This window comes from Odontesthes bonariensis, chromosome 1 (genome assembly GCF_027942865.1).
Source record: "Odontesthes bonariensis isolate fOdoBon6 chromosome 1, fOdoBon6.hap1, whole genome shotgun sequence".
Taxonomy (NCBI): domain Eukaryota; kingdom Metazoa; phylum Chordata; class Actinopteri; order Atheriniformes; family Atherinopsidae; genus Odontesthes; species Odontesthes bonariensis.
This window is the reverse complement of record NC_134506.1, coordinates 44818221-44844353: the sequence shown is the minus strand read 5'-3', so window position 1 is coordinate 44844353 and position 26133 is coordinate 44818221. Positions and strand designations below refer to the sequence as shown.

At 43.7% G+C, this 26133-nt stretch overlaps 2 protein-coding genes across 2 annotated transcripts in view; both read right to left on the bottom strand.

The window, feature by feature from the left end:
- LOC142397270 (ankyrin repeat and BTB/POZ domain-containing protein 2-like) overlaps positions 1–9425 on the bottom strand; it is a 50652-nt gene extending 41227 nt beyond the window's left edge. The window contains exon 1 of the mRNA XM_075484458.1: positions 8523–9425. Coding sequence (XP_075340573.1) covers positions 8523–9384 — 862 coding nt within the window. The 5' untranslated portion in view covers positions 9385–9425. The remainder of the gene's footprint in view (positions 1–8522) is intronic.
- Positions 9426–13429: 4004 nt separating this feature from the next.
- Positions 13430–20118, bottom strand: LOC142383905 (coiled-coil domain-containing protein 42 homolog). Its single transcript, XM_075469734.1, has 7 exons — positions 20084–20118; positions 19878–19995; positions 18642–18728; positions 18373–18555; positions 13924–14145; positions 13679–13834; positions 13430–13595 (listed from the first exon to the last, which is right to left on the bottom strand). Exons 1-7 carry the CDS (start codon positions 20116–20118, stop codon positions 13479–13481), a joined length of 918 nt encoding a protein of 305 aa, XP_075325849.1. The 3' UTR covers positions 13430–13478.
- Positions 20119–26133: the final 6015 nt, after the last annotated feature.

Genomic DNA, 26133 nt, shown 5'->3' with positions numbered 1-26133 from the left:
ATGGTTGCACCCGTGTTTAAATGACCTGATTACATTAATATCAGCAGCATGCCAGCAGCCTGCTTCTCAGTTTAGTCCTGAGCCCCCCCACCAACACCACTTTCTGCAGAAACACTTGACCAATCTGTTGGCAGCTGTTAAGGCCGAGCCGAAAGCATTTCTAACATTTAGAGACTGAGAATTCAGGATTTTAAAGATTCTTCTCATGCAGAGACAAATGAAAAATGAAAGTCCAACGTTTGTCCTTCTCTTATGAACTCATAATCACATCAAACACGCAGGCAGAGTCGATGAGAAGGCCTCGTTTTGGCAGCGTAGTCTGGTTAAAACCTGCAGGCGGTGCGGATGAACACTGTTGGCTTTAGAGACGGGAACACAGATCAAGGGTCAGCGGTGATGAGCCGGTGTTAACACAACAAAAACATCCACAGATTCCTGTCCCTCCTGAGGTCTGGGGTGTAATTCCTGCAGAGCAGAGGCATGTCGAGTCGTTAGCGTCCGATCAATCATTCACTTGTGATTGATTTAGCATCAAACGCTCCTGTTGGGCCTTTCTTCGGTCCTCTGGGGAAGACCTCTCAGACGGAGCTGCATGAGAAAACGCTGCAGCCAAACCCTGAAAAACCACTTCTTCCTTCTGTTTTATAGTTTCACAGGAGAGCCAGACTGAAAGAGCATTACAGGACGTTTGGCAGGACAGCGAGTGTTGCGTTACTCCCATCTCTGTGATCTGAATCAGGATCAGAGAGTTTCACCAGCTGTGTCCACTTCCTCCTGAGTCTGAGGAGCGAAAACGCCGACCAAGGCTGTGTTCCACACCGCATACTACATACTGTATACTATATACTACATACTGTATACTACATACTGCATGCTACATACTGCATGCTACATACTGTATGCTATATACTGCATACTACATACTGCATCCTACATACTGTATACTACATACTGTATACTATATACTGTATACTACATACTGTATACTACATACTGTATACTATATACTGCATACTATATACTGTATACTACATACTGCATGCTACATACTGCATGCTACATACTGCATGCTACATACTGTATACTATATACTGCATACTACATACTGTATACTACATACTGCATGCTACATACTGTATACTACATACTGCATGCTACATACTGTATACTACATACTGCATGCTACATACTGCATGCTACATACTGTATGCTACATACTGCATGCTACATACTGTATACTACATACTGCATGCTACATACTGTATGCTATATACTGCATGCTACATACTGCATGCTACATACTGCATGCTACATACTGTATACTACATACTGTATACTACATACTGCATACTACATACTCATCGATCAGACAGTATGCAGAGCGTTTACCCACAATGCATTTCGCTCCTGCCCGAGCCGAAATCAGCCGGCCTGAAGCTGATTTCCCTTAAGCTCTAAACTCTGTAAACTTTAGCAACATTTGAAACATTTTCAGGTGAGAAAGTAGTCGTTTAGATCCCCAACGTGTTGAAAACCTGATAAAATACCGTCTATTTACAATTTTGTTCCCACGAATTCGGCGCTGCTAAAGCTAGCCGCAGTGAGCAACGCACTTCCGGTTATTTTCACAAAATAAAATACCCGTTGCCTTTTATCATAGGGAAAGCCATTACCATACAATTGGTGCTTTTGTTTTGAAAACAGGAAGTGAACCTACCCTCGTTGTAGCTAGCTTGAAACTGCCGTTTTGACAGGAAATGACGATCGGCGACGTCACGTTACGTTGCATCTTGGGTAGTTTGAGTATGAGTAGTAACCTCATGATGCATACCCAACATTTAGGAGAATCTAGTATGCATCCGGGAACTTCTCGCTTACTCAGACTCGCTTACTAACTCAAAAGGTAGTAGGAGTAGTAGGAGAAGTATGCGGTTTTGAACACAGCTGACTTATTGCGTGTTAAGCTCTCATTGTAATGTCTTTGTGCCTGGTGGACGTCGACTCATATGGCGTAACGCTACTGAACGCATCAGCAACCAAACTTTGCTCGGGCTTCACTTCTCCGCCGTTTCTCTCACTGCGCTACACTCTTTACGTGGTGGTGTCGTTTCAGGTGGTGCAACATGTTTGTTGTGCTGCCTTACCTCGCTCTGGTTCACATCCTCTTTTCTAAATCCAAAATACCTCCAAAGAATGGAGAAGGACTTATTTTTTGCCACTAAATCCGTCGAATGCGCAGATTCTGCACCGGCCTCATGCTTCTCTTTTTAATTTCCCCGCTGTGAATGTAGTGTGTGTCTCCGTCTCCCTCTGATGTTTGTCATTGGCTGGCTTCAGCTGCACATAAGGGCGAGCGTTAAAATGATGTCTGCGACTGCCTGAGCTGCACGAGCGGGGGAAATCTATCGTTCATATTGTTGAATTTGCGATATTAATATCTTGAATGTTCATATCTAGATATTGATTCGATAACAGTATATCGTTCAGCCCTATTCAGCTCATAAGCATTCTCACAGCTGTTTCGCAGGAACAAGTTAAAGGGATAGTTCGCCTCTTTTGACATGAAGCTGTATGACAGGCAGTGATACGAAGGGAGAGAAAATAGGGCCAAGAGATTGTGAGGTCTGACTTTTTCCTGGAGAACCATTTTGTGATGCAAATGTATCACTCTGTTGAACGCATATTGTTCTGAGAAGCTAAACGCTTTATTTTTTAAACCCCAGCCAACTAGCCGGACTACCTTCATCAACACCAAAACGAGGCTGGAACTCTGCTCACAGGACGCAGCAGGGGGTAAGAAGATGTTCATAAATGATGTCGCTGATATGGGATGTCATACAGCTTCATGTCAAAAGAGGCGAACTGTCCCTTTAAATATTTAAACACAGTTTCACCTGATCTACACATATCATGACATTACAAGCTGCGTCTTTGGATCTCTGCAACACTGACTTTGAGCATCAGGTTGAACCTGAATGAGGCAACAGAGCGCCCGTTGCGCACGTTGTGCACGTTGCTGCTGCTGCAGAGGTGCGACACCCGGCTTCTGCTGCCCGGCAAATCGTTTGTTCAACTCTGCAGACGTCTTGTGGAGCCGTCTGAACGGCAAAGAGAGCTCCTTTGTGCCCTCTGTGCGGGTCAGAGGCTAACAACACTCACCCCGTCTTCCTGTTCAGTCCCAGGGGAGGGGGGGCCGGAGGGCTGAGGCCTGAGTCCCAGAGTGCAGCAGACAGCAGGCAGAGAAACGCTGCATGACCCACATCCACTCAGCTACCTTCATCTCTTCAGATCCATTTAGATCTGATCCATTCCTCTCAGGTAAAACTGGACTCCACATTCTGTTTATTGGCGTCAGAGTTTCCTACTTTGGGATGTCTGAGCAGAGGGGTGCACCGCAAGGCCGGACCGGGGGCTCAGAAAGTCTGGATCTGGGTCTTATGTAACCCGGCCGGAGCAGCACGGTTCGTTAGGCCCAACTCATTAAATGATCTGAAAGCATCATTTCATGAGTGTCGTCGGGCAGAATAACTGACAGTTATCAGCAAAATCTGAAGCGTTGCATCGACGTCGAGTTAAATTGTCAAAATAAACTGAAGGAAAACCAATAGTTTAATCGTGTTAATAGTTGGGTGAGTGCACCACATTTTAGTAATTAAAATAAAATCCGTTACAGAGCTCCTCCAACTTGGATTTTAATCACATCTAAAGATCAAACGGGCTGATCTCTAAAGCCGAACCGATAGTTTGTGATGAAGATTTTCAGCTAAAAGGAGCAACCCGTGTGTTACCATGGCAACCAGGTATTTAGTTCATAGTGTTGACAGGTTTAAAGGTTTTCATATCCAGATTTATTTTTGCCATCAGCATCGGTTCAGCGGGCTGCAGCTGATATCCGACACAGACGTCAGAAAATAAGTTTCTATCAATAAATCTTCACTCTGATGTGATCGATCCTTTCACGTCAGAGCTGAACAAACTTCCCATTAACAGCCCGACACGCGGGCATCTATTAATAAAAACTACGGACAGCAGAAGCCGTACCTTTTCTGTAAAAGCCCTCCATCCATAAAACCTGCTCCTCTTACGAAGTGATCGGAGGATTCTGTGCGGCAGAAGCCCCAAACGACCCGTGAAAAGCCTCTTTTAGCTGAGCGTGCACAGAGCCAGAGGGTGGAAGTTAACAAAGAAAGATCAGAATCCCCGTCGTAGGAGCCGGCATCCACACGGGGACATTAAGGCTTTGTCAGGCCAGCAAAGAAGAAGAATAGGCGGTGGTGAGCATGCTCCGTAGTTCTGTCTAAATGCCAAAGTTGCCCAAGGAGCTATTTTGCTGTGGCCGACAAAAACATTGCGATCGCAAACTGTGAGATGTGCTAACTTTGGGATTCCAAGAGGTGGCGAGGACATGGCTAACATCCCTGATGAGAGCAGGAACAGGCTGAAACCTGACAAGGCAGAGATGTTGGTTTGCATCAAGAAAATCTTACATTTCCTTCTGTGAAGCCAGAGGAGGAGAGGAAGAATTAGCAGGGCAGTTAAAGCACATTACTGGGCTTACTTTAGAACACTGTGGCACTTTTATTTGCTTATTTGTTCACATGCCTGCAGGTGTTTCAGGTTGAGCTGCTGCTCGTTTTTATATTAGATATTGTTGCACTGAACTCCAATGTGAAGAATCTGTTTATTACTTGATTAATTAAATGATTAAATTAATAAAAGTATTAAACACTTTAAACAATAAAACTAATTCAATTATAAAATAAGTGAAGAAAATAAAAAATAAAAATCGGGGACATCCTGGATCTGTTTCTTTGCCGTTCATTTTTTTTATGGACTGTAGAGGTATCGGATCGGGACTCGGCAGATGCTCAAAATCAAACGACTCGGAGGAAAAACAACCTGATCGGCAGCCCTACTTTGCACAGTCCACGCTGAAAAGATGCGATGCCTGAGACAAAAACACCAGCAGCCTGGACTAACTCTAAGGAAAAACACGTGTGTTTATGTGTTTATGTGTGGGACAAGCATGAAAACTGATGACCAGGCGGTGTGGAAGTTCATCTTCATTACAGCTTTCCACTATTTTTAAAGTTTTTAAAGTATTAAATGACTTAAATTCAGCCGTCACCATGGTTACCATGACTCCGACTCATACACGTGCCTCTACTTACTGACCTTCGATCAGCGGTGAAGCCACTTTGCTAAATTGTTTAGCGACCCCGGCCCACCAGCAGGAAACAGAGGCGTAGTTAGGCCTGATGCTGCTGATGCTGAGCAGCTTAATGAAGGTCAGAGGTCGCTGTCAGCCTTCTTTAACCTTCATTTGTTAACATTTAAAATCATTTCAGTTTCTATAAACCTGAGAGTGACAGTAAGAACACAGGAAGTGCATCAGATCCTTCCTAAAAGGAGCCAGGACACCCAGAGTTTATCCAAGTGTGGATCTGAACTCAGCATCCATCAGAGGGCTGTCGACTTCCGCCTGATTACCCAAACAGGCAGTTTCCTGTGGAAGGGGGTTTCCAATCATCCTCTCCGTGGTTTTGCTGGACTTCTTAAGGCTCTGGCACATATTAACATCCAGAGTAATCTCAGAGCAATTTGATGCCATCATTAGGTCGTCTGCTCTGTAATACCGCCCGAGTTTAGGAGAGGAAGCTGCTTTTCCTTCCTCCAGGTTCGGCCACCTGTTGGCTTTGTGCCGCCTCAGCACATCGGGGCCTGTAGCTCCATGTGCAATTACAGCAGCTAACACTTTCAAGTTGTAGAAAAGTTCATTACAAGAAGGAAGCTGGTGGGTTTGAAACTGTTTCATGAGAAAAAAAATGTTGATCAGCCTTCATTTCTTTCTGTTTCCCACCAAGCAGCCGGACTTTCTTTAACCTTTAAAGTGTCCTGATCAATAGTTCTGCAGCTTTCTGAAGCTCTTTCACAGTTTTTCTTCTGCTTTTTCACTCACCTTCAGTCCAGTTTTTCTTTGTTTAAGCCCATTAACTCTGAGCTCTGAAGCATTCAGGCAGGAAAAAGGCTCCTAACTCAAGGGATGAACCAGTGTTGTGTCCAACTCAGCAAAGAAGCCGTTTTAAACTGGATCTTTAGGCACTTTGTTCCCAGCAGCCTGTCACAGAGACACATCATTTGTTCCCATTTCTTTAGCTGCATCTGTGAAAAACAGCTTCATAGTTTCAACCTTTTTGTACATTTACGTTAAAACTGCTTTCAGTTACCAAAAGAGTCAAATTAATATAAGAAATTCAGTTTTAAAAAAACCCTAATCCCAAAAAAATTAATGTTATCACATCTAAAAGTAGAAAAAAAAAAAACAGACAATAATAAGAATTATATGTTATTCAACATCAAGAAAAAGTAAATAAAATTCAATTTAAAGCTTAAAAAAGGAATATAAGATATAATCTAATGCCTAATTATGGAACAATTAATATAAATGAAATGATTAAACTGTTTTATGCCAGCAGAAATGAATAATCTAGAAGCTCTTTGTGGGTTTTAGGCTGGAATTAAGATTTGTTCCCATTTCTTTAGCTGCATGTGTGAAAAACAGCAAAGATAACACAGTGTGACAGACAGAAAACAGGATTTCTGCAGCAACAAGGTGATTCCCAAAGAGCTGTTAGCTGAAAACTTGGCATATCTCAGCATGGTGTGCAGTGTGTCCTTAAAACATTTGAGGAAACTGGACAAGTGGAGGACAGAAGAAGAAGTGTCCGGCCTAAAGAACTATCTCCAGCAGATGAACAGGATCTGAAAGTGATGTCCTTAAGAAAGAGGAAAACATCCAGCAAAGACCTGACACAGGAGCTGAGAGATGCATCTGGACCTTCAGCTGATCCATCTGCTGTTGGCCCAAGCCTCATCAGAAATGGGCTCCATGGAAGGGTGGCTGTCAGGAAGCCGTTCTTAAGGAAGGGAAACAGGGAGAAAAGGCTGAGCTGTGCCAAAGGAGACAAGAAGTGGGCTGAAAATCAGTGGCAGCAGGTCTGATGGAGGGATGAATCCTCCCCAGAGCCCGGAGCTCAACATTACTGAAGCAGTGTGGGATCATGTTGGCAGAGAACGCAACAAAAGGCAGCCCACATCCAAAGAAGCCTCATATACTGCATTTCCACTTATGTTTCCCCCCTTTAATAAATCACTGCAACCATCTCCAGTTTTCCTGGGAACAACTTCTGCAGAGTCCTTTTATTGGAGAAGACGGAAGAAAAAGCAGCTTTGAGATCAAGTGTCATGATGGAAAAACACACGTTTTGGAAAGTTAACAGACTTTCGGTTACATGCAACGTTTCATTTCTCCTCACTGAGGTGGAAAACTGATGGGCAGAGTCCCACAGAAGCAGTGTTAAAACAGATCAAATCTACCTCTGATATCAGGTTAAAGAGGCTCATTACCTGACATCATCATCTGCAAATGTACGATGTTTAGGACCATGTCGATAATTATGTAAAATAATTAGGGCTGGGCAACAATTAAAATGTTTAATCTAATTAATCACATGATTTCCCTGATTAATCACAATTAATCGCATTTGTACGCAAAATCCAAAAATGAATCCAAAAGTAGTGTATAGCTTTTAGCATTTAGCTTTATTTTAAATGTGCTGCCATATGAATGAAAGTGCCATAACATTTGTTGTGCAAACACACTTTTAACATCAGCATCTTTCTGTAGTTTTTATGTAGAAGCCTCGCTCCACTGTCTGTTTCCTTGAATGACTTGCTGCTATCAGTTGTGTGTTTTGCCTTTAAGTGATATTTTAGACTGGAACTACTACGCTGAGAAGACAATTCAACTTGGCAGTGTTTACAGATGACTTTGGTTCTGTCGACTCCGCCGTCTGGAAGAACTTTAAAATGAAAATGGCCGAGTAAAAGTTCCGTACCCTTCTCCATGTTTGGTGGATCCGCCGATTACTTTCTTTTCCTGTTCCACAGCAGACAGCAACAGACTTTTACAGAATAAAAGCCTGTGAGCAACAGACTTTTACAAAATAAAAGCCTGTGAGCAACAGATTTTTACAATAATAAAATAAACAATAAAACAGGGGTGCTGCGTGTCGTTCCCCCTCCCTCTGCCCCCTGCTTCCTGTCTCTCTGAACTTTCCTATTTATTAAAGGCACAAAAGCCCCCCAAAAATAATTAAAAATTAAGAATATAAATAAAAACTGCGTTAATGCGTGATAAAATATTTAACGGCGTTAAATAATGACGAGTTAACTCGCCCAGCCCTATAAATAAGACTTAAAATTACATTAAAATTAAGTCTAAGAGTTTACCAGATGTCAGTTTAAAGTCTTCAACTCACTTATTCTGTTTTACTAATCATTCAAAAGTTCATAGAATTCATTTAAAAGTTATTAAAAACAGAAAATCTTCACTCTAAGGAAGCTGCAAACCGACTGATTCTGCTTGATAAATATTCTTTTTGAGCAGATGACCCTTTTAAAGTTTTATTAACCTTTCATTTATTATTAATAAATGGATGGCAACAGGTGGCTGAACTCACCATTGGCGTTTTTGCCGCTTATGAGATGCTCGCAGGCCTGCAGCAGACCCCACAGCTCCGCGTCGCTGTTCACGGTTCCCTCCAGCAGCTCCAGGGTCACCGGGGAGCAGGAGAGCCCGCGGACCCGCGCCTCCTCTGCAGAGAGTCCCGCCGCCCGCAGCGCGCGTCCGGCCACTTCCTCCACCAGACTTTCCACGCAGGCCGTCAGACAGACTGCAGCGTACTCGTGTACGCGCACCGACACGCGTGTCTCCACCATCCACCTGAAGAAGCGGCCCACGGAGAGCGTGAGCCCGCAGCGCGCGGACTTGCTCCGCCGGAGCGCGGTGTCCCCGGAGCTCATGCAGTGCAGGGACACCGCGCGCACGGCGGAGGACACGCACCTCTCGGCCAGACCCCAGCTGAGCACCAGCCTCACCGCGCTCTGGACCTCCAGGCGTGTGCACCGCTTGTGGAGCTCGCACAGCCGCTGCGCCTCCCGGGAGACCCGCACCAAAGCCCTCCGGAGCAGGACGCACAGCTTGTGAACTGCCTCCGGGGTGAACGAAGCGTCCGAGTCGGACACTTTACGCACCACTGCCCGGAGCTCCTGCTCCGTCCACGGATACTCCTCCAGCTCCGGCAGGCTGGGACACCGGGCCAGGATGTCCGCCGCGTCCTCCGGCAGGGAGCTCACCGTGTCCCAGCTGCCGTTCCTGCTGCACATGGAGCCGGCGTGCCGCCACCAGGAACCCCGGCGCGGAGTGCTGGCGCGCGGCTGAGAATGACCCGATTTATCGGAGGACGACAGACTTTCTCCGGCCCCATAACCCGCATCCAAACTCAGGTCCTCCAGCGTCTTTACCAGCAAACAGTTGGACATGATGCTGAGGGATTTTGGGAGTTTCTTTCACTCCAAATCACTTCACGCACAGGGGAGAGTTTCCAATTAATCACTTCCCAGTCCCGGTTTAACCGCGCACACCTGCAGCTGCAGCCCACTGGCCCGAGGAGCTCAAACTAACCACTATTTGAAGAGGATTGAAGTGTTTCACGCTTAAGGGACCAATCACATGCTGAGTTTCAGGGTCCAGCGATAACACAGCTGAGCGCACTGCCTCCCTGCAGCGCCCCCCTGTGGCCACACTCACAACCTGCAGCTGAGGTGAGTAAGTGAAGACTTCTGTTTGTACTTAAAGAAATATTTTAGTATAAATCATCTGGATGAGTTTGCTGATCTATGTGCCTCTTCTTTTGCAAATATTAAGTAATTAAGAGTAATTGGTTAAAAATTAGGGCTGGGCGAGTTATCGCGTTATTATCGCGTTAACTCGTTAATTATTTAACGCCGATAAATATTTTATGGCGCATTAATGCAGGTTTTATTTTTGTAAAAGTCTGTTGAATGCATCACATTCACACAGTTACAGCAAACACCACGAAGCATGGAGGAATAAAATAAAGATAAACTAGCAGCTAACATCACCGTTACAGGTGTGAAGCTAACGGAGCTAATGTTATGGCACTTTCATTCATATGGCAGCACATTTAAAATAAAGCTAAATGCTAAAAGCTATACGCTACTTTTGGATTCATTTTTGGTTATTCTGCGTACAGATGAGATTAATCGTGATTAATCAGGGAAATCATGTGATTAATTAGATTAAACATTTTAATCGTTGCCCAGCCCTAATAAAAAAATAAAGGAAAACAACTCATTATACAACACAGCATGAAAAGATGGGAGATCACACTGTAGATGTGAATTTCCCGGCTGTGACAGTCATCATCCATCCTGCATGCGTCCTTATTCCTGATGATGCCGCTCTGTCAGTAAAGTCTCTTTTGTCCCATCATGCTTCTCCGAATCTCACCAGCTCAGCAAGTCACTCGCACATCACTTTGTGGCTCTTTGACATCAATAAAGCTCTCATCTCTCTCAAAGTGTTGCATCCTTCTTCTTCTGACTCTTTGTGAACAGGTTTCTGAGCAGTGTGCTTCATCTGGTCAAACTCACTTTCAGTGTCAGAGGAGGACGAGTTAAAGTTTTCAGATGTTTATGTTTGATTTATTGTGATCGCTGAATCTCTCATACATTTATTTCACCAGTTTAATGTCACCTCCCCTTTTCCCTGCCTGAGCCGTGACGTTTTCATGATCAATTGGCACCATTTTGATGAGTAAACACAACAAAATGGGCTCTTAAATATACTCGGGGAGACCTTTTTTTTCATGCCTGGTCCTCGATGCTCTGTCCAAGCTCAGTGGTTGCATCTTTTTGTAAAAAAACGGTAAAATGGAAGCATCAAAACGGCTCAAATCCAAATGAAGCCGCTCTCATTCGCATTTTCTGTCAAACGGCTAAATGCGTCAGAAACCGGGACTGAAAATCAGCCCATCGAAGACTTATCGAAGCATTTCCAGACTGCCGCTCTGCTCTAATAAAATCCTGATTTTATAACCGCAGAATCACCGTTACAGGAGCTCAAAGACAGCGTCTGTGCAGTGAACTCAGCTGGACCTGCATGGGCCGTCATGTAGGTAGAAATGGCCACAGCGTTGCATCATGGGACATACTTCAGTTAATTGCTTAATTCTGTCGCCATGCATGTGAACTGGGACGAGGACGGTGGTAAAGTGAAAAGTCGAGCTGCAACCGTAGCTGCGAATGAGGCCATGCTAAGTGTATTTAATAAAGCGGAACTCACCCTTTAAACAACATCGTGCCCAATCACTATATTTGACCATAATATAATAGTGAATTGTGCTGCCACTGGGTATTATGTCTTCATATTAAATATAAAACCTTTGCATTTTTTAGAAATGGTGATTTGACGCGTCATGAAATCACCGGAAGAAAAAATAACAAACTACAACAATTCTAATTAGTTATAGTTCTACTTCATGCATAGCCTGGGAATTCCCATGCTGCTTTGCGCTCGATTTCATTCTCACTGCAAAGTCAGCCTGGAAACCACCGCCCTTATTTTTGCTAGAGTTTGGGAACCAATCACAGAACGGGGGGGGGCAGCAAGACGATGACGACGTCTATGGCTACACCGAAGCTTGTAGAGTGTTAATCCAACATGACAGCGGACACAACGTTACCGTTCGATGCAGCCTTAGAAAGTGTTTCGGAGTAGATTCACCCTGGGGTCATTTGAACCGTGACATCCAGCCAAGTAGCCCACCCGCAGTTTTTCCGATATTGGCTGAACATCAGCTGAGTTACTGAGTTATCCCGAATAGCTTCGTACAAGGGTTAATGGATCCTGGCAGTATCTCCAAAATTACCACACTAAAATCACATGCCATGACACCAAACTTCTACAGTAGTACAAATATGGTCTGTACTCACAAAACGATGCATTTGGAAGTTTGTACACATTCCAGGAGTTTATTATTATCAACACAAGCCTAATAGCTTCTCTGCTGCTAAAGCTGCGTCGACGTCACTTCTGGGAGCTGGGATCTTCAAAGTAAGATGAGGGTTGATCTACTACTGTAGACAACAAAGCAAGGCTGCTCAATTTCTCCATTATTAAAATAAATTCACAACTCTACAACATAAAAATTCATGTATAATATAGCATATAGGCCTACTTTGTTGTCAATTTAAGTAGCTTAGAGCAAGTTTACTTTTATTTTCCATTTTTTTCTTCTTCCTCGTCGAATTTCTGTCGTCATCTGGTATAAGTGATACAATTGGCTATGAATCGCGCGCAAAGCAGCATGGGAAGAACCTGACGTCATTTGATAGACATTCGTAGCGCCCAATAAACGGCTCTAGGCATTCGTAAACCACGCCTCAAATACGAGAAAATGCACACCTAGTTCCCAGACCACCATCTCATCGAGATGTGGACGCGTCAGCCACAGGCTACTTCATGCACGTAGTTCTAGCTGCTATAACAACCATGCAATATCCTGGAACTTGGCGTCGCTAGCCTAATGCAAAAGGCAGAGAGAGTGCGATTCTGTTGTCAAGAACTTGGGAGCTAATGTGCGCTGTTAGCACTTAAGCACTATGTGGATACTACAGAAACGTGAAGATTGTGACGACGTGAGAAATTTGTTTTGTTTAGATCAACCACTCTCAGAGATCGCATGAAACACCGCTGGCGGTGTGTTAGCTTTGTGTTTTGGTAACCCAGCTTGACCGTCGGAGCCCAGTCCACTGACAGTAGCCAACAACGCGCCGGGGCAGCCTTCAAAACAAAGCCCAAACGGAGCCCGTATTACATTACTGTTGATTGGCATTTAGCAACATAATACTTTACTGAAATACTACAAAACTGTTAGATTTCCCACATACCTTTGACGAAGTGGTCACCGCAGACACGAGCATTTGCAAATTCAGCCCCTCCAGTCTGTGAACGTAGGTTAGCTATCCACTTTTTGCGGCGTTGTTCTGTGAGTTTTTTTCCATTTCTCACCTCTATGGGCGATTACCTTCGGTACCCGATAGTAACCCTTTCCCTTCTCTCGGTTAGACCGATTGCTACATCCAAAAACGGCACAAAACTGAGGCATTTTGGGCAAAAAGTGGCAGACAAAACACAGTGTTTTCAATGGGCTCCAGCTCAGGCTGCCCACCACCTGGGTTAGCGCGCTTAGAAAAATAGGGAAGTGACGTCAAGTGAAACCCTTCTATTAGAATTGTTGTGTTTCTCATTTTCATTCTCGGCCCGGAAAGCCCGCCACAAACACGGGGTCGAGACCAGATTCGTCTTTGTTCTTATTTTCCAAAAAATAAAACAGCTTTTAAAATTAGGTTTGATCTTTGATCCCGCTGCTTTGAAACCACGTTACACTTCATTTTTTCTTTTTCATTCAAATTAAAACTTTATTTCAACTTAGAAACACATAAAAATACATAGATCAAAACTATATTACAGTACAGGCCAACAGGAAGTCAAAATACATCATAACTACATTTTGAACAGGCTTTCTAATGCAAACCAGGGAAATTTAACCTCATTTGCTATTTGACTTCTTTTCGGTCTTTGTGTGATTGTTTCCTTCCGGGCCTCTTTGTAATAAAGTCTGATACTGTTTGATGATGCCACTCATGTCCTTGATGTACATCTGGATCTGAGAGGGAGCAGGACAGGAAACAGAAGGGATCAGTTGGTGTCGCTCCGCCTGCTTCTCTGCGCCTCCATGAGGGCACCTACCTGCTCCAGCTGTTTGTCGGTGGCACTGATGTCCACACCCTCTGCTCCCACCACGCCGCCGGTCTGTTCAAACAGGTTCAGGGTGGCCATCTTAAGCTGGCCCAGCTCCAGAGTCTTCTTGGCAGCCGTTTCCTGGATGTGATTCCATTGCCTTTGCTGTTTGGAGAGAAGACTTCTGAGCGTCACGGGGAAAACGTCAGCTGGCTCTTAGCTCTGATGGTGGACTTAAGGACTGTGTTTGATACCCAGTTTTGAGCCTCAGAACGGGCCTTCTGTAGCTCAGTCTGGAGCTGGGACAGCTGGTTGTTGCCCTGCAGTAACATCAACTCGTGCTGGTCCTTCAGTTTCAGCAGCTTTTTCCTCTGCTGGCCCACCTGGTCCTGCACCTGATTCTCCCTCTCATAGAGCCGGTCTCTGTACTGGAGCAGGTTCTCAAAGTGAGCGGTGAGTGCGTCCACGTCTTCAAACTGCAAAACACACAATAAGAGTCAACGTTGAAGCAAAGCTACTAGGGCTGGGCCACGATTAAAATGTTTAATCTAATTAATCACATGATTTCCCTGATTAATCACGATTAATCGCATTTGTACGCAGAATCCAAAAATGAATCCAAAAGTAGTGCATAGCTTTTAGCATTTAGCTTTATTTTAAATGTGCTGCCATATGAATGAAAGTGCCATAACATTTGTTGTGCAAACACACTTTTAACATCAGCATCTTTCTGTAGTTTTTATGTAGAAGCCTCGCTCCACTGTCTGTTTCCTTGAATGACTTGCTGCTATCAGTTGTGTGTTTTGCCTTTAAGTGATATTTTAGACTGGAACTACTACGCTGAGAAGACAATTCAACTTGGCAGTGTTTACAGATGACTTTGGTTCTGTCCACTCCGCCGTCTGGAAGAACTTCAAAATGAAAATGGCCGAGTAAAAGTTCCGTACCCTTCTCCATGTTTGGTGGATCCGCCGATTACTTTCTTTTCCTGTTCCACAGCAGACAGCAGCAGACTTTTACAAAATAAAAGCCTGTGAGCAGCAGACTTTTACAAAATAAAAGCCTGTGAGCAGCAGACTTTTACAAAATAAAAGCCTGTGAGCAGCAGACTTTTACAAAATAAAAGCCTGTGAGCAACAGACTTTTACAGAATAAAAGCCTGTGAGCAGCAGACTTTTACAAAATAAAAGCCTGTGAGCAACAGACTTTTACAAAATAAAAGCCTGTGAGCAGCAGACTTTTACAAAATAAAAGCCAAAATAAAAACCCGGTTCGAGTCCAGCATCAGACGGCCCTGTGCTGCGTGTCGTTCCCCCTCTCTCTGCCCCCTGCTTCCTGTCTCTCTGAACTTTCAATTAAAGGCACAAAAGCCCTCAATTTTTATTTTTTTTTTATTTTTAAAAAGTAATAATAAAAAAAAAAAACATGCGTTAATGCACGATAAAATCTTTATCGGCGTTAAATAATTAATGCGTTAATGTGATAATAACGAGTTAGCCCAGCGCTAAAAGCTACCTCTGCAGGACACGCTCAAATCACTGAAAGGCAACCCGTCTGCATCCCTGAACCACCGTAACTGCCTTTGTTCAGCTGAGCTCACTCTTCATCTCGCCGGACCAGCACCACTTCTGCATCACATGGCACTGAAAGGATCGGATTATTGGCTAAATTACAATCAGACTGAGTTATTAAGTGCACGTAGACACCTTAATCTGACTAAGAACTGGATCGGATCGGATTCAGACCCCGAGATAACTGGGTTGAAAGTCACTCTAAACCTGCTTGTAGACGCTGAAGCACGTGGTGAATCAGACTTTGCGTTCTGCGCATGCTCCAGATGTTTTCCCGGGGTCGTGACCCGGAAGTCAAAGGAGACGATATTCCTGTTGTTGTCGCCGTCAGAAAGAAACAAACAACGCGATGGAGAATGCTCCTTTGGGCATCGAGTTTGTGCAACAAGCAGCTCATCACAGAGCAAATGTAGAGGGACGTAGCTTCATCTGGCTCTGCGTTCTCCATCTTTCTCCAATGCCTGAGTTTGTTGTTGTTGTTGGTGGTGAAGAGGTCAACAGGAAGTGGCTCTATTAGCAACAGCTGGAATGGGTACAGCGCCACCTATCATACCGGGGTATGACACGCTTTGTGCCTCTGATCCCATTCATTCACCGCCAGATATCCAAGGAGAATTATTAGGGCAACGATTAAAATGTTTAATCTAATTAATCACACGATTTCCCTGATTAAGTTCAGGAATGCGAACGAGCTTTGCTCTCAGTGATTCTTCATCTGTGGTGATAGTTGAAGGAACCGTGGAGCTGCCACGTTTAAGAACGCTTTCAGCCATCAGATGCATGGGTGTCGCACCGTGGGGGAGGGGGTGTTTCCACACATGGAGCTTGTTTGTTATCATAAAGGTCTAAAAGTATAACTTTAGCCGAGCTACTTCACCTGACCAACCTACATGATCTAATTTAATTTTATAGCAGCTCGGCTGGTAGTTGATTTTAAAGTATGTTAAAGCACAAGAATGGAGACAAATAGTTTAAGATTAACACAATATTGAGGTTTAACCACACTGGAAAAAATGCCCCTCCAAAAATAAGTAAGAAAAACAACAAATAAAAGACGTTTTTGCTTGAAATAAGCAAAAAAATCTGCCAATGGAACTAGTGAAAATCGGCTTGTCCAGATTTCTTGAAATAAGATGTGATATTTGGGACTTTTGAGATAAAAGTGATCTTGAAATTAGCTTAAAAACCTCTTCAAATGTAAAAAAAAAAGCTTGTTTCATATGATATGTGACTCAAAACAATTTGTTTTCAAGACTTATTCATTAAACAAGATATTCCAGATGTATTGTCTTCAAACAAGTCCCTATATCTGGCTGAAATGGTGCTTGTTAGGCAGTTGTGTCTTATATTAAGTGTAATGAGATATTCTGACAAGAAATGAGACAAATATATTGGGTAAGACTTAGATTTTTTCCAGTGCAGGCTGCCTTATTTTGTGTAGGGACAGATAACAATGAAAAGAACGGGAAATATTGCAGGCTTCTTTGTAAAGAAGCACAAGTCAGACCCCAGCTCAGGGCAATTATTTCTTTGAGAGAGTTTTCAATCAGGCCGTGACGTGCAGAAATTTTTTTCAGGAACTTCGTAGCCTGCAGTAAATCCACGGTGATAACTCCGTCATAGTGATCAAATGTTACATTTTGTGATTAAAAACGTGTAAATTATGATACCGTACCTCTATTGTGAGGCTTTACCTTTTTATATTCAGTCTGTGGACTCCATGTGGTGCTCATGTGCCACCCCTGGAACACCCCCTGCTCCACCCCTGGGACACCCCCACCTTTAAAATCCCTGCTCCACCCCTGGGACACCCCCACCTTTAAAATCACTGCTCCACCCCTGGAACACCCCCTGCTCCACCCATGGGACACCCCCACATATAAAATCCACCCCTGGGACACCCCCACATATAAAACCACTGCTCCACCCCTGGGACACCCCCACATATAAAACCACTGCTCCACCCATGGGACACCCCCACATATATAATCCCTGTTGCACCCCTGGGACACCCCCACATTTAAAATACCTGCTCTGCCCCTGGGACACCCCCACATATATAATCCCTGCTGCACCCCTGGGACACCCCCACCTTTAAAATCCCTGCTCCACCCCTGGAACACCCCCACATATAAAATCACTGCTGCACCCCTGGAACACCCCCACATATAAAATCTGCCCCTGGAACACCCCCACATATAAAATCTGCCCCTGGAACACCCCCACATATAAAATCCGCCCCTGGGACACCCCCACATATAAACCCACCCCTGGGACACCCCCTGCTCCGCCCCTGGGACAGCCACACATATAAAATCCGCCCCTGGGACACCCCCACATATAAAATCCGCCCCTGGGACACCCCCTGCTCCGCCCCTGGGACACCCCCACATATAAAATCCGCCCCTGGGACACCCCCTGCTCCGCCCCTGGGACACCCCCACATATAAAATCCGCCCCTGGGACACCCCCTGCTCCGCCCCTGAGACACCCCCACATATAAAATCCGCCCCTGGGACACCCCCACATATAAAATCCGCCCCTGGGACACCCCCACATATAAAATCCACCCCTGGGACACCCCCACATATAAAATTCGCCCCTGGGACATCCCCACATATGAAATCCGCCCCTGGGACACCCCCTGCTCCACCCCTGGGACACCCCCTGCTCCGCCCCTGGGACACCCCCACATATAAAATCCACCCCTGGGACACCCCCACATATAAAATTCGCCCCTGGGACACCCCCACATATGAAATCCGCCCCTGGGACACCCCCACATATAAAATTCGCCCCTGGGACACCCCCACATATGAAATCCGCCCCTGGGACACCCTCTGCTCCACCCCTGGGACACCCCCTGCTCCGCCCCTGGGACACCCCCACATATAAAATCCGCCCCTGGGACACCCCCACATATAAAATCCGCCCCTGGGACACCCCCGGCTCCGCCCCTGGGACACCCCTCATATAAAATCCGCCCCTGGGACACCCCCTGCTCCACCCCTGGGACACCCCCGGCTCCGCCCCTGGGACACCCCCACATATGAAATCCCTGCTCCACCCCTGGGACACCCCCGGCTCCGCCCCTGGTCAGATGGTGTAACGGTTTATTGGTGGATGACTCACCGTGGTCAGCTTGAGAACCTCCTCCAGGAAGTCCTTGAACACGGAGTATTTCTGCACCTCACGCAGCAGCTCCTGTTTCCTCTCAGCCATCTCGGCGTACTCCTGCTCCTGCTGCTCTAACTTTGCCTCCTTTTCCCTCGTCTCTCTCGCTGCCTTCCTCGCAGCGACATCAACCTCCCGCTCCTGGACGGAAAAAGACAGAAATCCCTGCAGCCGACAGTCGCAGCACCGGTTATAAACTCCAACATTTGCGTTGTGTTCTGTTGTACCTTCAGGAGCAAGTTGAAGCGCTGCTCCTCCTGTTCTTTGATTTCCTTTTGCAACTCCTGCCTGCGCAGCCTCAAATTCTCCAAATACTGCGTGAAAGCACAGGAAAAATAAAAAGAAGTTGGGTACCTGCACGTAAGCACGCTGTTGTTTCCTGTCGGCCCGCTGGGCAGGCATTACTCAGACACCCAGGCCTGATTCTCAGTCATTACTTCATTCGTTTGCCTTTGGCTCAGCAGGTCTGACCTTTATTCCCGTATATCTGCAACGTTTCATCATTCTGTCCTCTGCTTTTTCCAAGATTGAGACCACAGAAGCACGTTCACTTACGGCTTTTACTCACCTTTCCCTCAGAATCCCACACTCTGGAAACTAAGCGTCAGAAATCACATCTGGAGAAGAAACTGTCACCGGGCCAGGAGGATCCAGCTGAGCCGGTTCCTTTCTGCTCATGGGTCATGTTACTCAGCAAATTTAAATTTAACACTAATTCTAATCCGTAATCCACAACATTTAAAGGGATAGATCGCCCCTTTTGACATGAAGCTCTATGACATCCCATATAAGCAGTATCATTAATCAAAATCATCAAATCAAATCTATCTGTAGCACATTTCATGTACAAAACAGTTCAAAGTGCTTCACATGAAATAAAAGCATTGCAGCAGGGAGTGGAAGAAGCATTAAGAATACATAAAAGAATATAAAGAGAAACAAATAAAGTCATTTAAATGAATTTAAAAGCAAGCAACAGTCCAGATAAGTTCAAAGATAGCGTGCAGATTTCATGCATAGACACATGAGAACAGAAATGTCTTTAACCTGGATTTAAAAATGTCTCCATTTGGTGAAAGTTTAATCACCATTTTTACCCCCCTTTCATTGAAAACTGAATAAAGTAGCCTATGAATCAAACCGCTGGTGTGACGAGCATTTCGTTTTCTCGCGATAACGAGTTATTTATCTCGTTATCGCGAGAAAACGATAACGGCACCTCTCGTGCATCATTCGGTAACCATGGAGACGGCCTGGTCCCTGTCTCCTTAAATGACGCGGGCTGATATGAAAGTTATCTCTACAAGACGAACAAACTGCGAACACATACAAACACATATAAACGGGCGGGCTGGGGAGAAAAAGTGGCCTCGTAAACCATCGGTAAATTAACTCGTTATCTCGAGAAAACCATCAGAAAAAAGTTTATACGGACCACGGCCGCTCTGGGCTTCCGTACTGACCTGTTCGCGCTCCTTGGATGTCTTTCTGAGCTCCTTTAGCTCCCTTTCGCCTGCCTGAAATTCAGTGTAGGCGTATAACTCTGACATGGAAAGATTATTTCGGCTCGCCGTCCCGCTGCTGACACACACACACAGGGGGCGGCAGAAAGTTAGAGCCCGCTCAGATTAGTTCAGGCTGGGAATCCCAAACGTGAAGAAAAACTTACCCAGCAGGCGGACTCTTCTTGGGCTTCGAAAACATTTTCTGCTATTTCTTTTCACCAACTGAACAACAACCAGTTTCACACTTCCTCCCGTCTTTCTTGGTGAACGTTAGTTTTCAAACGGTCGAAGCGAACCGTTGCCACGGCAACGCGATGCCCGCTTTTTAAAAGGCACAATTCGGCGTTTCAGGGTCGGAGGAAAACAACAATCCCTTGACCGTTGACAAGAGTTTTATTTGTCACTCAGCCTGTTGTGTGTTGATAACCAGTCGACCAATCAATAACCAAACGAACAGTTTCCCAGTTACAATAATGACAACTTTAAATGTGATTCAGAAGCACGGCTCAAAATGTTTATTCAAATTTAACCTTTACATCTAACTCATCAGTTATAGCTCCAATTCAAATTAGTCGAGTAGCTCAATTTATTTTTTTAAATATTTACAATGATTGTATTAACAGCAACAACAACAATAATACCAATTCTAGTAAAAAAAAATATAACTACTAACTAATAATAATAATAAATGACTAAATAAAAAAATCAATCAATAAATTTGAGAAGAACATGTCAGCAGTCACTGTTAAAAAGCCTTATGGCTGTGGAAACATGTAAATCTACTTTATTTATGCAGCCCTTTACAGACAATCCTTACGGTGTACCAAAGTGCTTTACAGCAGGTAATACATAAAGAGAAGAAGAAGTAAAAACAAATAAAAACAATAAAAGAACAGTGAAAAAACAAATAAAATACAAAAAAATCGAATAAGATAAAATAAGATAAAAGTGTCATCATGCTACTGGGTATTAAAGCCATCCTAAATAAGCAGGTTTTTAGCCCAGATGTGAAGAGGCCCGGGTCAGAAATAAGACGCAGCTGGACGGGGGGCTTATTCCAGAGCCTGGGGGCAGCTTTGGGAAAAGGCTCGCTCACCCCAGGGTTTGTATTCTGACCTGGGCACTTCCAGCAGAAACTGATCTGTTGGCCTCAGAGCTCTACCAGGACTGTTAAAAGCTCAGATAAATACGACGGGGCGAGGCCGCTAAGAGCTTTAAAAACACACATTAAGAGTTTAAAATCAGACAGGAAGGAATGTGAATAAAAATAACACAGCTTTGAACATCTGTGTGGTTGCATGTGGTATGAAATGCGCTATATAAATAAAGATTGATTGATTGATTGATTGATTGATTGATTGATTGATTGGTAGTGTTGTGTGCATATATATATATATATATCCATCCATTATCTATACCGCTGAATCCGTCGATCGGGTCGCGGGTGGGCTGGAGCCTATCCCAGCAGTCAATGGGCGAGAGGCGGGGTACACCCTGGACAGGCCTATATATATATATATATATATATATATATATATTTATATATATATATACATATATATTTCTAACAACGTGCCAAAGTGGTCCCGAACAATAGTTCCCCGGTCCTTTGAAGAACCAGCATCTACATAATAATAATAATATATTTTATTTATAAAGCACTTTACATCAACTTAATGACCTCAGAGTGCTACATTTTAAAACTAGCAAAAAAAAAAAAAAAAACAGTAAAATAATATTAATATAATTCAGGCAAACTAAAGGCTTTTCTAAAAAGGTGAGTTTTCAGGCCTTTTTTAAAGGAATCCACAGTCTGTGGTGCCCTTAGATCAGACCTGGGCATTCTACGGCCCGGGGGCCACATCCGGCCCGTCGTGCATCCCTGTACGGCCCGCAAGGCCTATTATAAATTACAAAAATAAATGGGGGAAACCCTCGTATTCCAAGTGCAATATAATGGTGCGACTTTTATTTTGAAATTGTTGCGCACGTGGTTACGTTCTAACGTCCTAGCGTAGTCGAACTTTGGGGTGAACGTCTGCAACAAGTGAGGATAGCCATTCCCAGCACATCGCCGTCATGTCAGCTAAAAAGAGGAAAGTTGATATCGAAGGTCGCGTTTTCAACAAAATATGGACTGCCAAGTATTTATTTACTGACATCCAAAGTAAAGCTGTGTGCTTAGTTTGTGGGACTCAAGTTGCTGTGCTGAAAGATTATAATCTGAATCGCCACTTTGTGACCAAGCATGAGGAGAAATACAAGAATCTGTCGGATGAAGAGCGTGCACGAGAAGCTGATGCATTGCTAGCCAATGCCAACAGAGACGCTACCGTCAAAACAAGTTTTGTAATTGCTCGTAAAAGCGCCCGGAGAAGCAAACCGTTCTCCGACGGAGAGTTCGTCAAGGAATGTTTAGTGGACTCTGCTGCACTGATGTGCCCTGAAAAAAAGGCTGCTTATGAAAACGTCTCGCTCCCCCGGCGCACTGTCACGAGGCGGGTGGAGGATATTGCAGAAAATTTGGAGCTGCAATTGAAGGAAAAAGTTGTTTTCCTTCTTTGGCACATCCAAAGAAGCCTCATATACTGCATTTCCACTTATGTTCCCCCCCTTTAATAAATCACTGCAACCATCTCCAGTTTTCCTGGGAACAACTTCTGCAGAGTCCTTTTATTGGAGAAGACGGAAGAAAAAGCAGCTTTGAGATCAAGTGTCATGATGGAAAAACACACGTTTTGGAAAGTTAACAGACTTTCGGTTACATGCAACGTTTCATTTCTCCTCACTGAGGTGGAAAACTGATGGGCAGAGTCCCACAGAAGCAGTGTTAAAACAGATCAAATCTACCTCTGATATCAGGTTAAAGAGGCTCATTATCTGACATCATCATCTGCAAATGTATGATGTTTAGGATCATGTGGATAATTATGTAAAATAACTAGGGCTGGGCAACGATTACAATGTTTAATCTAATTAATCTCATGATTTCCCTGATTAATCACGATTAATCGCATTTATACACAGAATCCAAAAATGAATCCAAAAGTAGTGTATAGCTTTTAGCATTTAGCTTTATTTTAAATGTGCTGCCATATGAATGAAAGTGCCATAACATTTGTTGTGCAAACACACTTTTAACATCAGCATCTTTCTGTAGTTTTTATGTAGAAGCCTCGCTCCACTGTCTGTTTCCTTGAATGACTTGCTGCTATCAGTTGTGTGTTTTGCCTTTAAGTGATATTTTAGACTGGAACTACTACGCTGAGAAGACAATTCAACTTGGCAGTGTTTACAGATGACTTTGGTTCTGTCGACTCCGCCGTCTGGAAGAACTTTAACATGAAAATGGCCGAGTAAAAGTTCCGTACCCTTCTCCATGTTTGGTGGATCCGCCGATTACTTTCTTTTCCTGTTCCACAGCAGCAGACTTTTACAGAATAAAAGCCTGTGAGCAACAGACTTTTACAATAATAAAATAAATAATAAAACAGGGGTGGTCCGTGGTGTAGTGGGTTGAGCAGGCGAGTTAACCCAATAATAACGAGTTAACTCGCCACGCCCTAATAAATAAGTAAATATATGTATTTATATAACTACTCTAATAGGTCCAAAAGGATCTTTTGCAAACGTCCTACCACACTGTAGGAGAACCTCTGGTGTTCTTTGTCCAGGTCCTGTTGGTCAGGGCTCTTGGTGAGATGTCGAGGACCCACTCAATATTAGGCAGGTGGTCATTATGTTATGTTGTTCTGACATCATTCATCTACCAACACTCTAATGTTCAAAGACTCATCTAACCAGTTGTGTTCACAATCTTCATACCTGGGAATCACTTAAAAAAATAGTAAACAGACTGCATTAATGGTGGTTTTCCAGTCTAGTTGACCACTCAAAGCCAGAGTTTTATGCCGATAAACTACATTTTTTTAACCGTTCGTGGTGAACCGACTGCATTAAAGGCATAATCCAGAGTAAAATGCACTTTAGATCAATTTACGGGATGTTGGGAGTACATACGTTGAGTTGACATCAAAATCATGTCATTCGGATGTGTTTTGAGAATTTCGATTTGACCGTTTTTAGCCAAAAGTCGTTAGCCTGGAGGTGAGAGGGGCATATCATGTCACCGCTATAAAACGCTATTTTTATACCTCTTCTACAGCTCCAAACAACATAACACTTACGTGGTAGTGAGTAGAGGGTCGCTAAAGCCAAACCGAAGTGTCCCGAGGTCTTCATGTGGTCGGATATAGAGTCCAGAATGACTTTAATCAAGCCAGTACCTGCTCTTCTCTGCTGCTGAATCAGAGCCTCTTCCGTCAACAGGAGGCTACCTAACGCGAGACATCACGTCACGTGAGTCCGTAGGAGTTGATTGCCGAGTGTGGAGAAACACGCTCTGGAAATTCACAATTTCGTTGCCGTTTTTTTTTTACAAACATAGTCCAGTATTTCTTTCGAAAGTGAAATTAAGTTGTATGCAACAGCAAAGCCTAGCTTACTAACAGGTTGGAATTTTGAAATGTCACGTGACGTGACGTCTCGCGTGAGGTAGCCTCCTGTTGACGGAAGAGGCTCTGATTGAGAGCAGGTACTGGCTTGATTAAATTCATTCTGGACTCTCTATCCGACCACATGAAGACCTCGGGACACTTCGGTTTGGCTTTAGGGACCCTCTACTCACTACCACGTAAGTGTTATGTTGTTTGGAGCTGTAGAAGAGGTGTAAAAATAGCGTTTTGTAGCGGCGATATGATATGCCCCTCTCACCTCCAGGCTAACGACTTTTGGCTAAAAACGGTCAAATCGAAATTCTCAAAACACATCCGAATGACATGATTTTGATGTCAACTCAACGTATGTACTCCCAACATCCCGTAAATTGATCTAAAGTGCATTTTACTCTGGATTATCCCTTTAACTGTTGATTTACATGCCAAGACTGTAAATTCAACTTAACTTACAATCATAAATATAGTAAGATACGGTCAGAAATTGGCCATTAACTTGTTGAATGTGATGTTGGTTATTCTTCAGATTTTTTTTTCTATAGCAAAACAATTTGAAATTTCTGTCAAATTTAAGTAAGAATCCCCACCTATGAATGACTGACAGTAAAAATAACTGGAGCTTAAGTTTAACAACTTTAACCTCTTAACGCCTATTGTCGCATATATGCTACAAACCGTTTGACTCAATCAACCAGCTGAGATAGCATCTTTATTCCCCCAATGCCGGTTAGTCCATATTCACTACGGCCGCAAAGTGACGGACTTATTTCCTGTTGCAGATTTATATAAATAAATATGTAAAAAAAAAAGGGTGAATAAAAAATCATTGTTTTTTCACTGTTATATTACTGTGTTGTTGTTATCTCATTATTGACCTTTATGCCTGTTGTTGCAAATTTGCAACATACCAAAATTTCTATTTATTTTTTGTGCATAAGTGAAATGAATAATCTCAGCATTAATTACCATCTACTTAAAGGCTAAAACACACAAAACATTTGTTTATATACAGCTATATAAATTCAGGCGTTAAGGGGTTAACTGAATTTACGATGGATCTTATGTGCATGTTGGCATGTTCCGATCATTCAGTTCTTACTGCAACTTCCCGTTGTTTCTGCAGCACCTGAACAACTTAATTGGACATAAAAACCATGCCTACACCCCCCGCTGCATCGCTGTAACAGACACAGGTCGGACACAGGAAATAAAGGAAGATAAAGGTTGTATTGTTTCAGCTTTGAACAAAATACTAGCACCAGATCTCTTTTAAACACACTGAAAACCAGCAAACCTGTTCAACTGCGGCAACTTCGACACACAATCAGGAGTTTTAATGTTTAAATAAAGCCACGTATCATTAAACATGTTCACAGAAGTCAACGTAATGTCAATAAACTCCAAGATTTGTCAAGATCTGATTCGATTTTTTTTCTTAACTGGAAAAACTTTTCTAGAATGTTTCTACTAATCCTAGATACATTTTTAACCTAAAACCAACCACAAGATGTCAGCGTTTCCTTATTTCTAAGCACAAAGCAGAACAGTTTCTACATTCAAACTGGTCCGAGTTCTGTTTACCTACTGGATCTACAATACTGTACAAACCTAACACAAAATAAATCCAGAAATAAGAGTCTATTTTCACCTTTCAAGGAGGAAATAATGAGCACAAGAGTTGCTGTGTTCCTAAGAGTTTG

Bases quoted from the DNA above. Each gene is read 5' to 3' on its own strand.
- LOC142383905 (XM_075469734.1), bottom strand. From the start codon at position 20,118: ATGTTTTCGAAGCCCAAGAAGAGTCCGCCTGCTGG. The intron at 14,146-18,372 runs GTGAGTCATCCA...TGTGTTTTGCAG, and splicing joins AGGTTCTCAAGCTGACCACG to TTTGAAGACGTGGACGCACT. The intron at 13,835-13,923 runs GTATCAAACACA...CTCTCCAAACAG, and splicing joins GTTCTGAGGCTCAAAACTGG to CAAAGGCAATGGAATCACAT.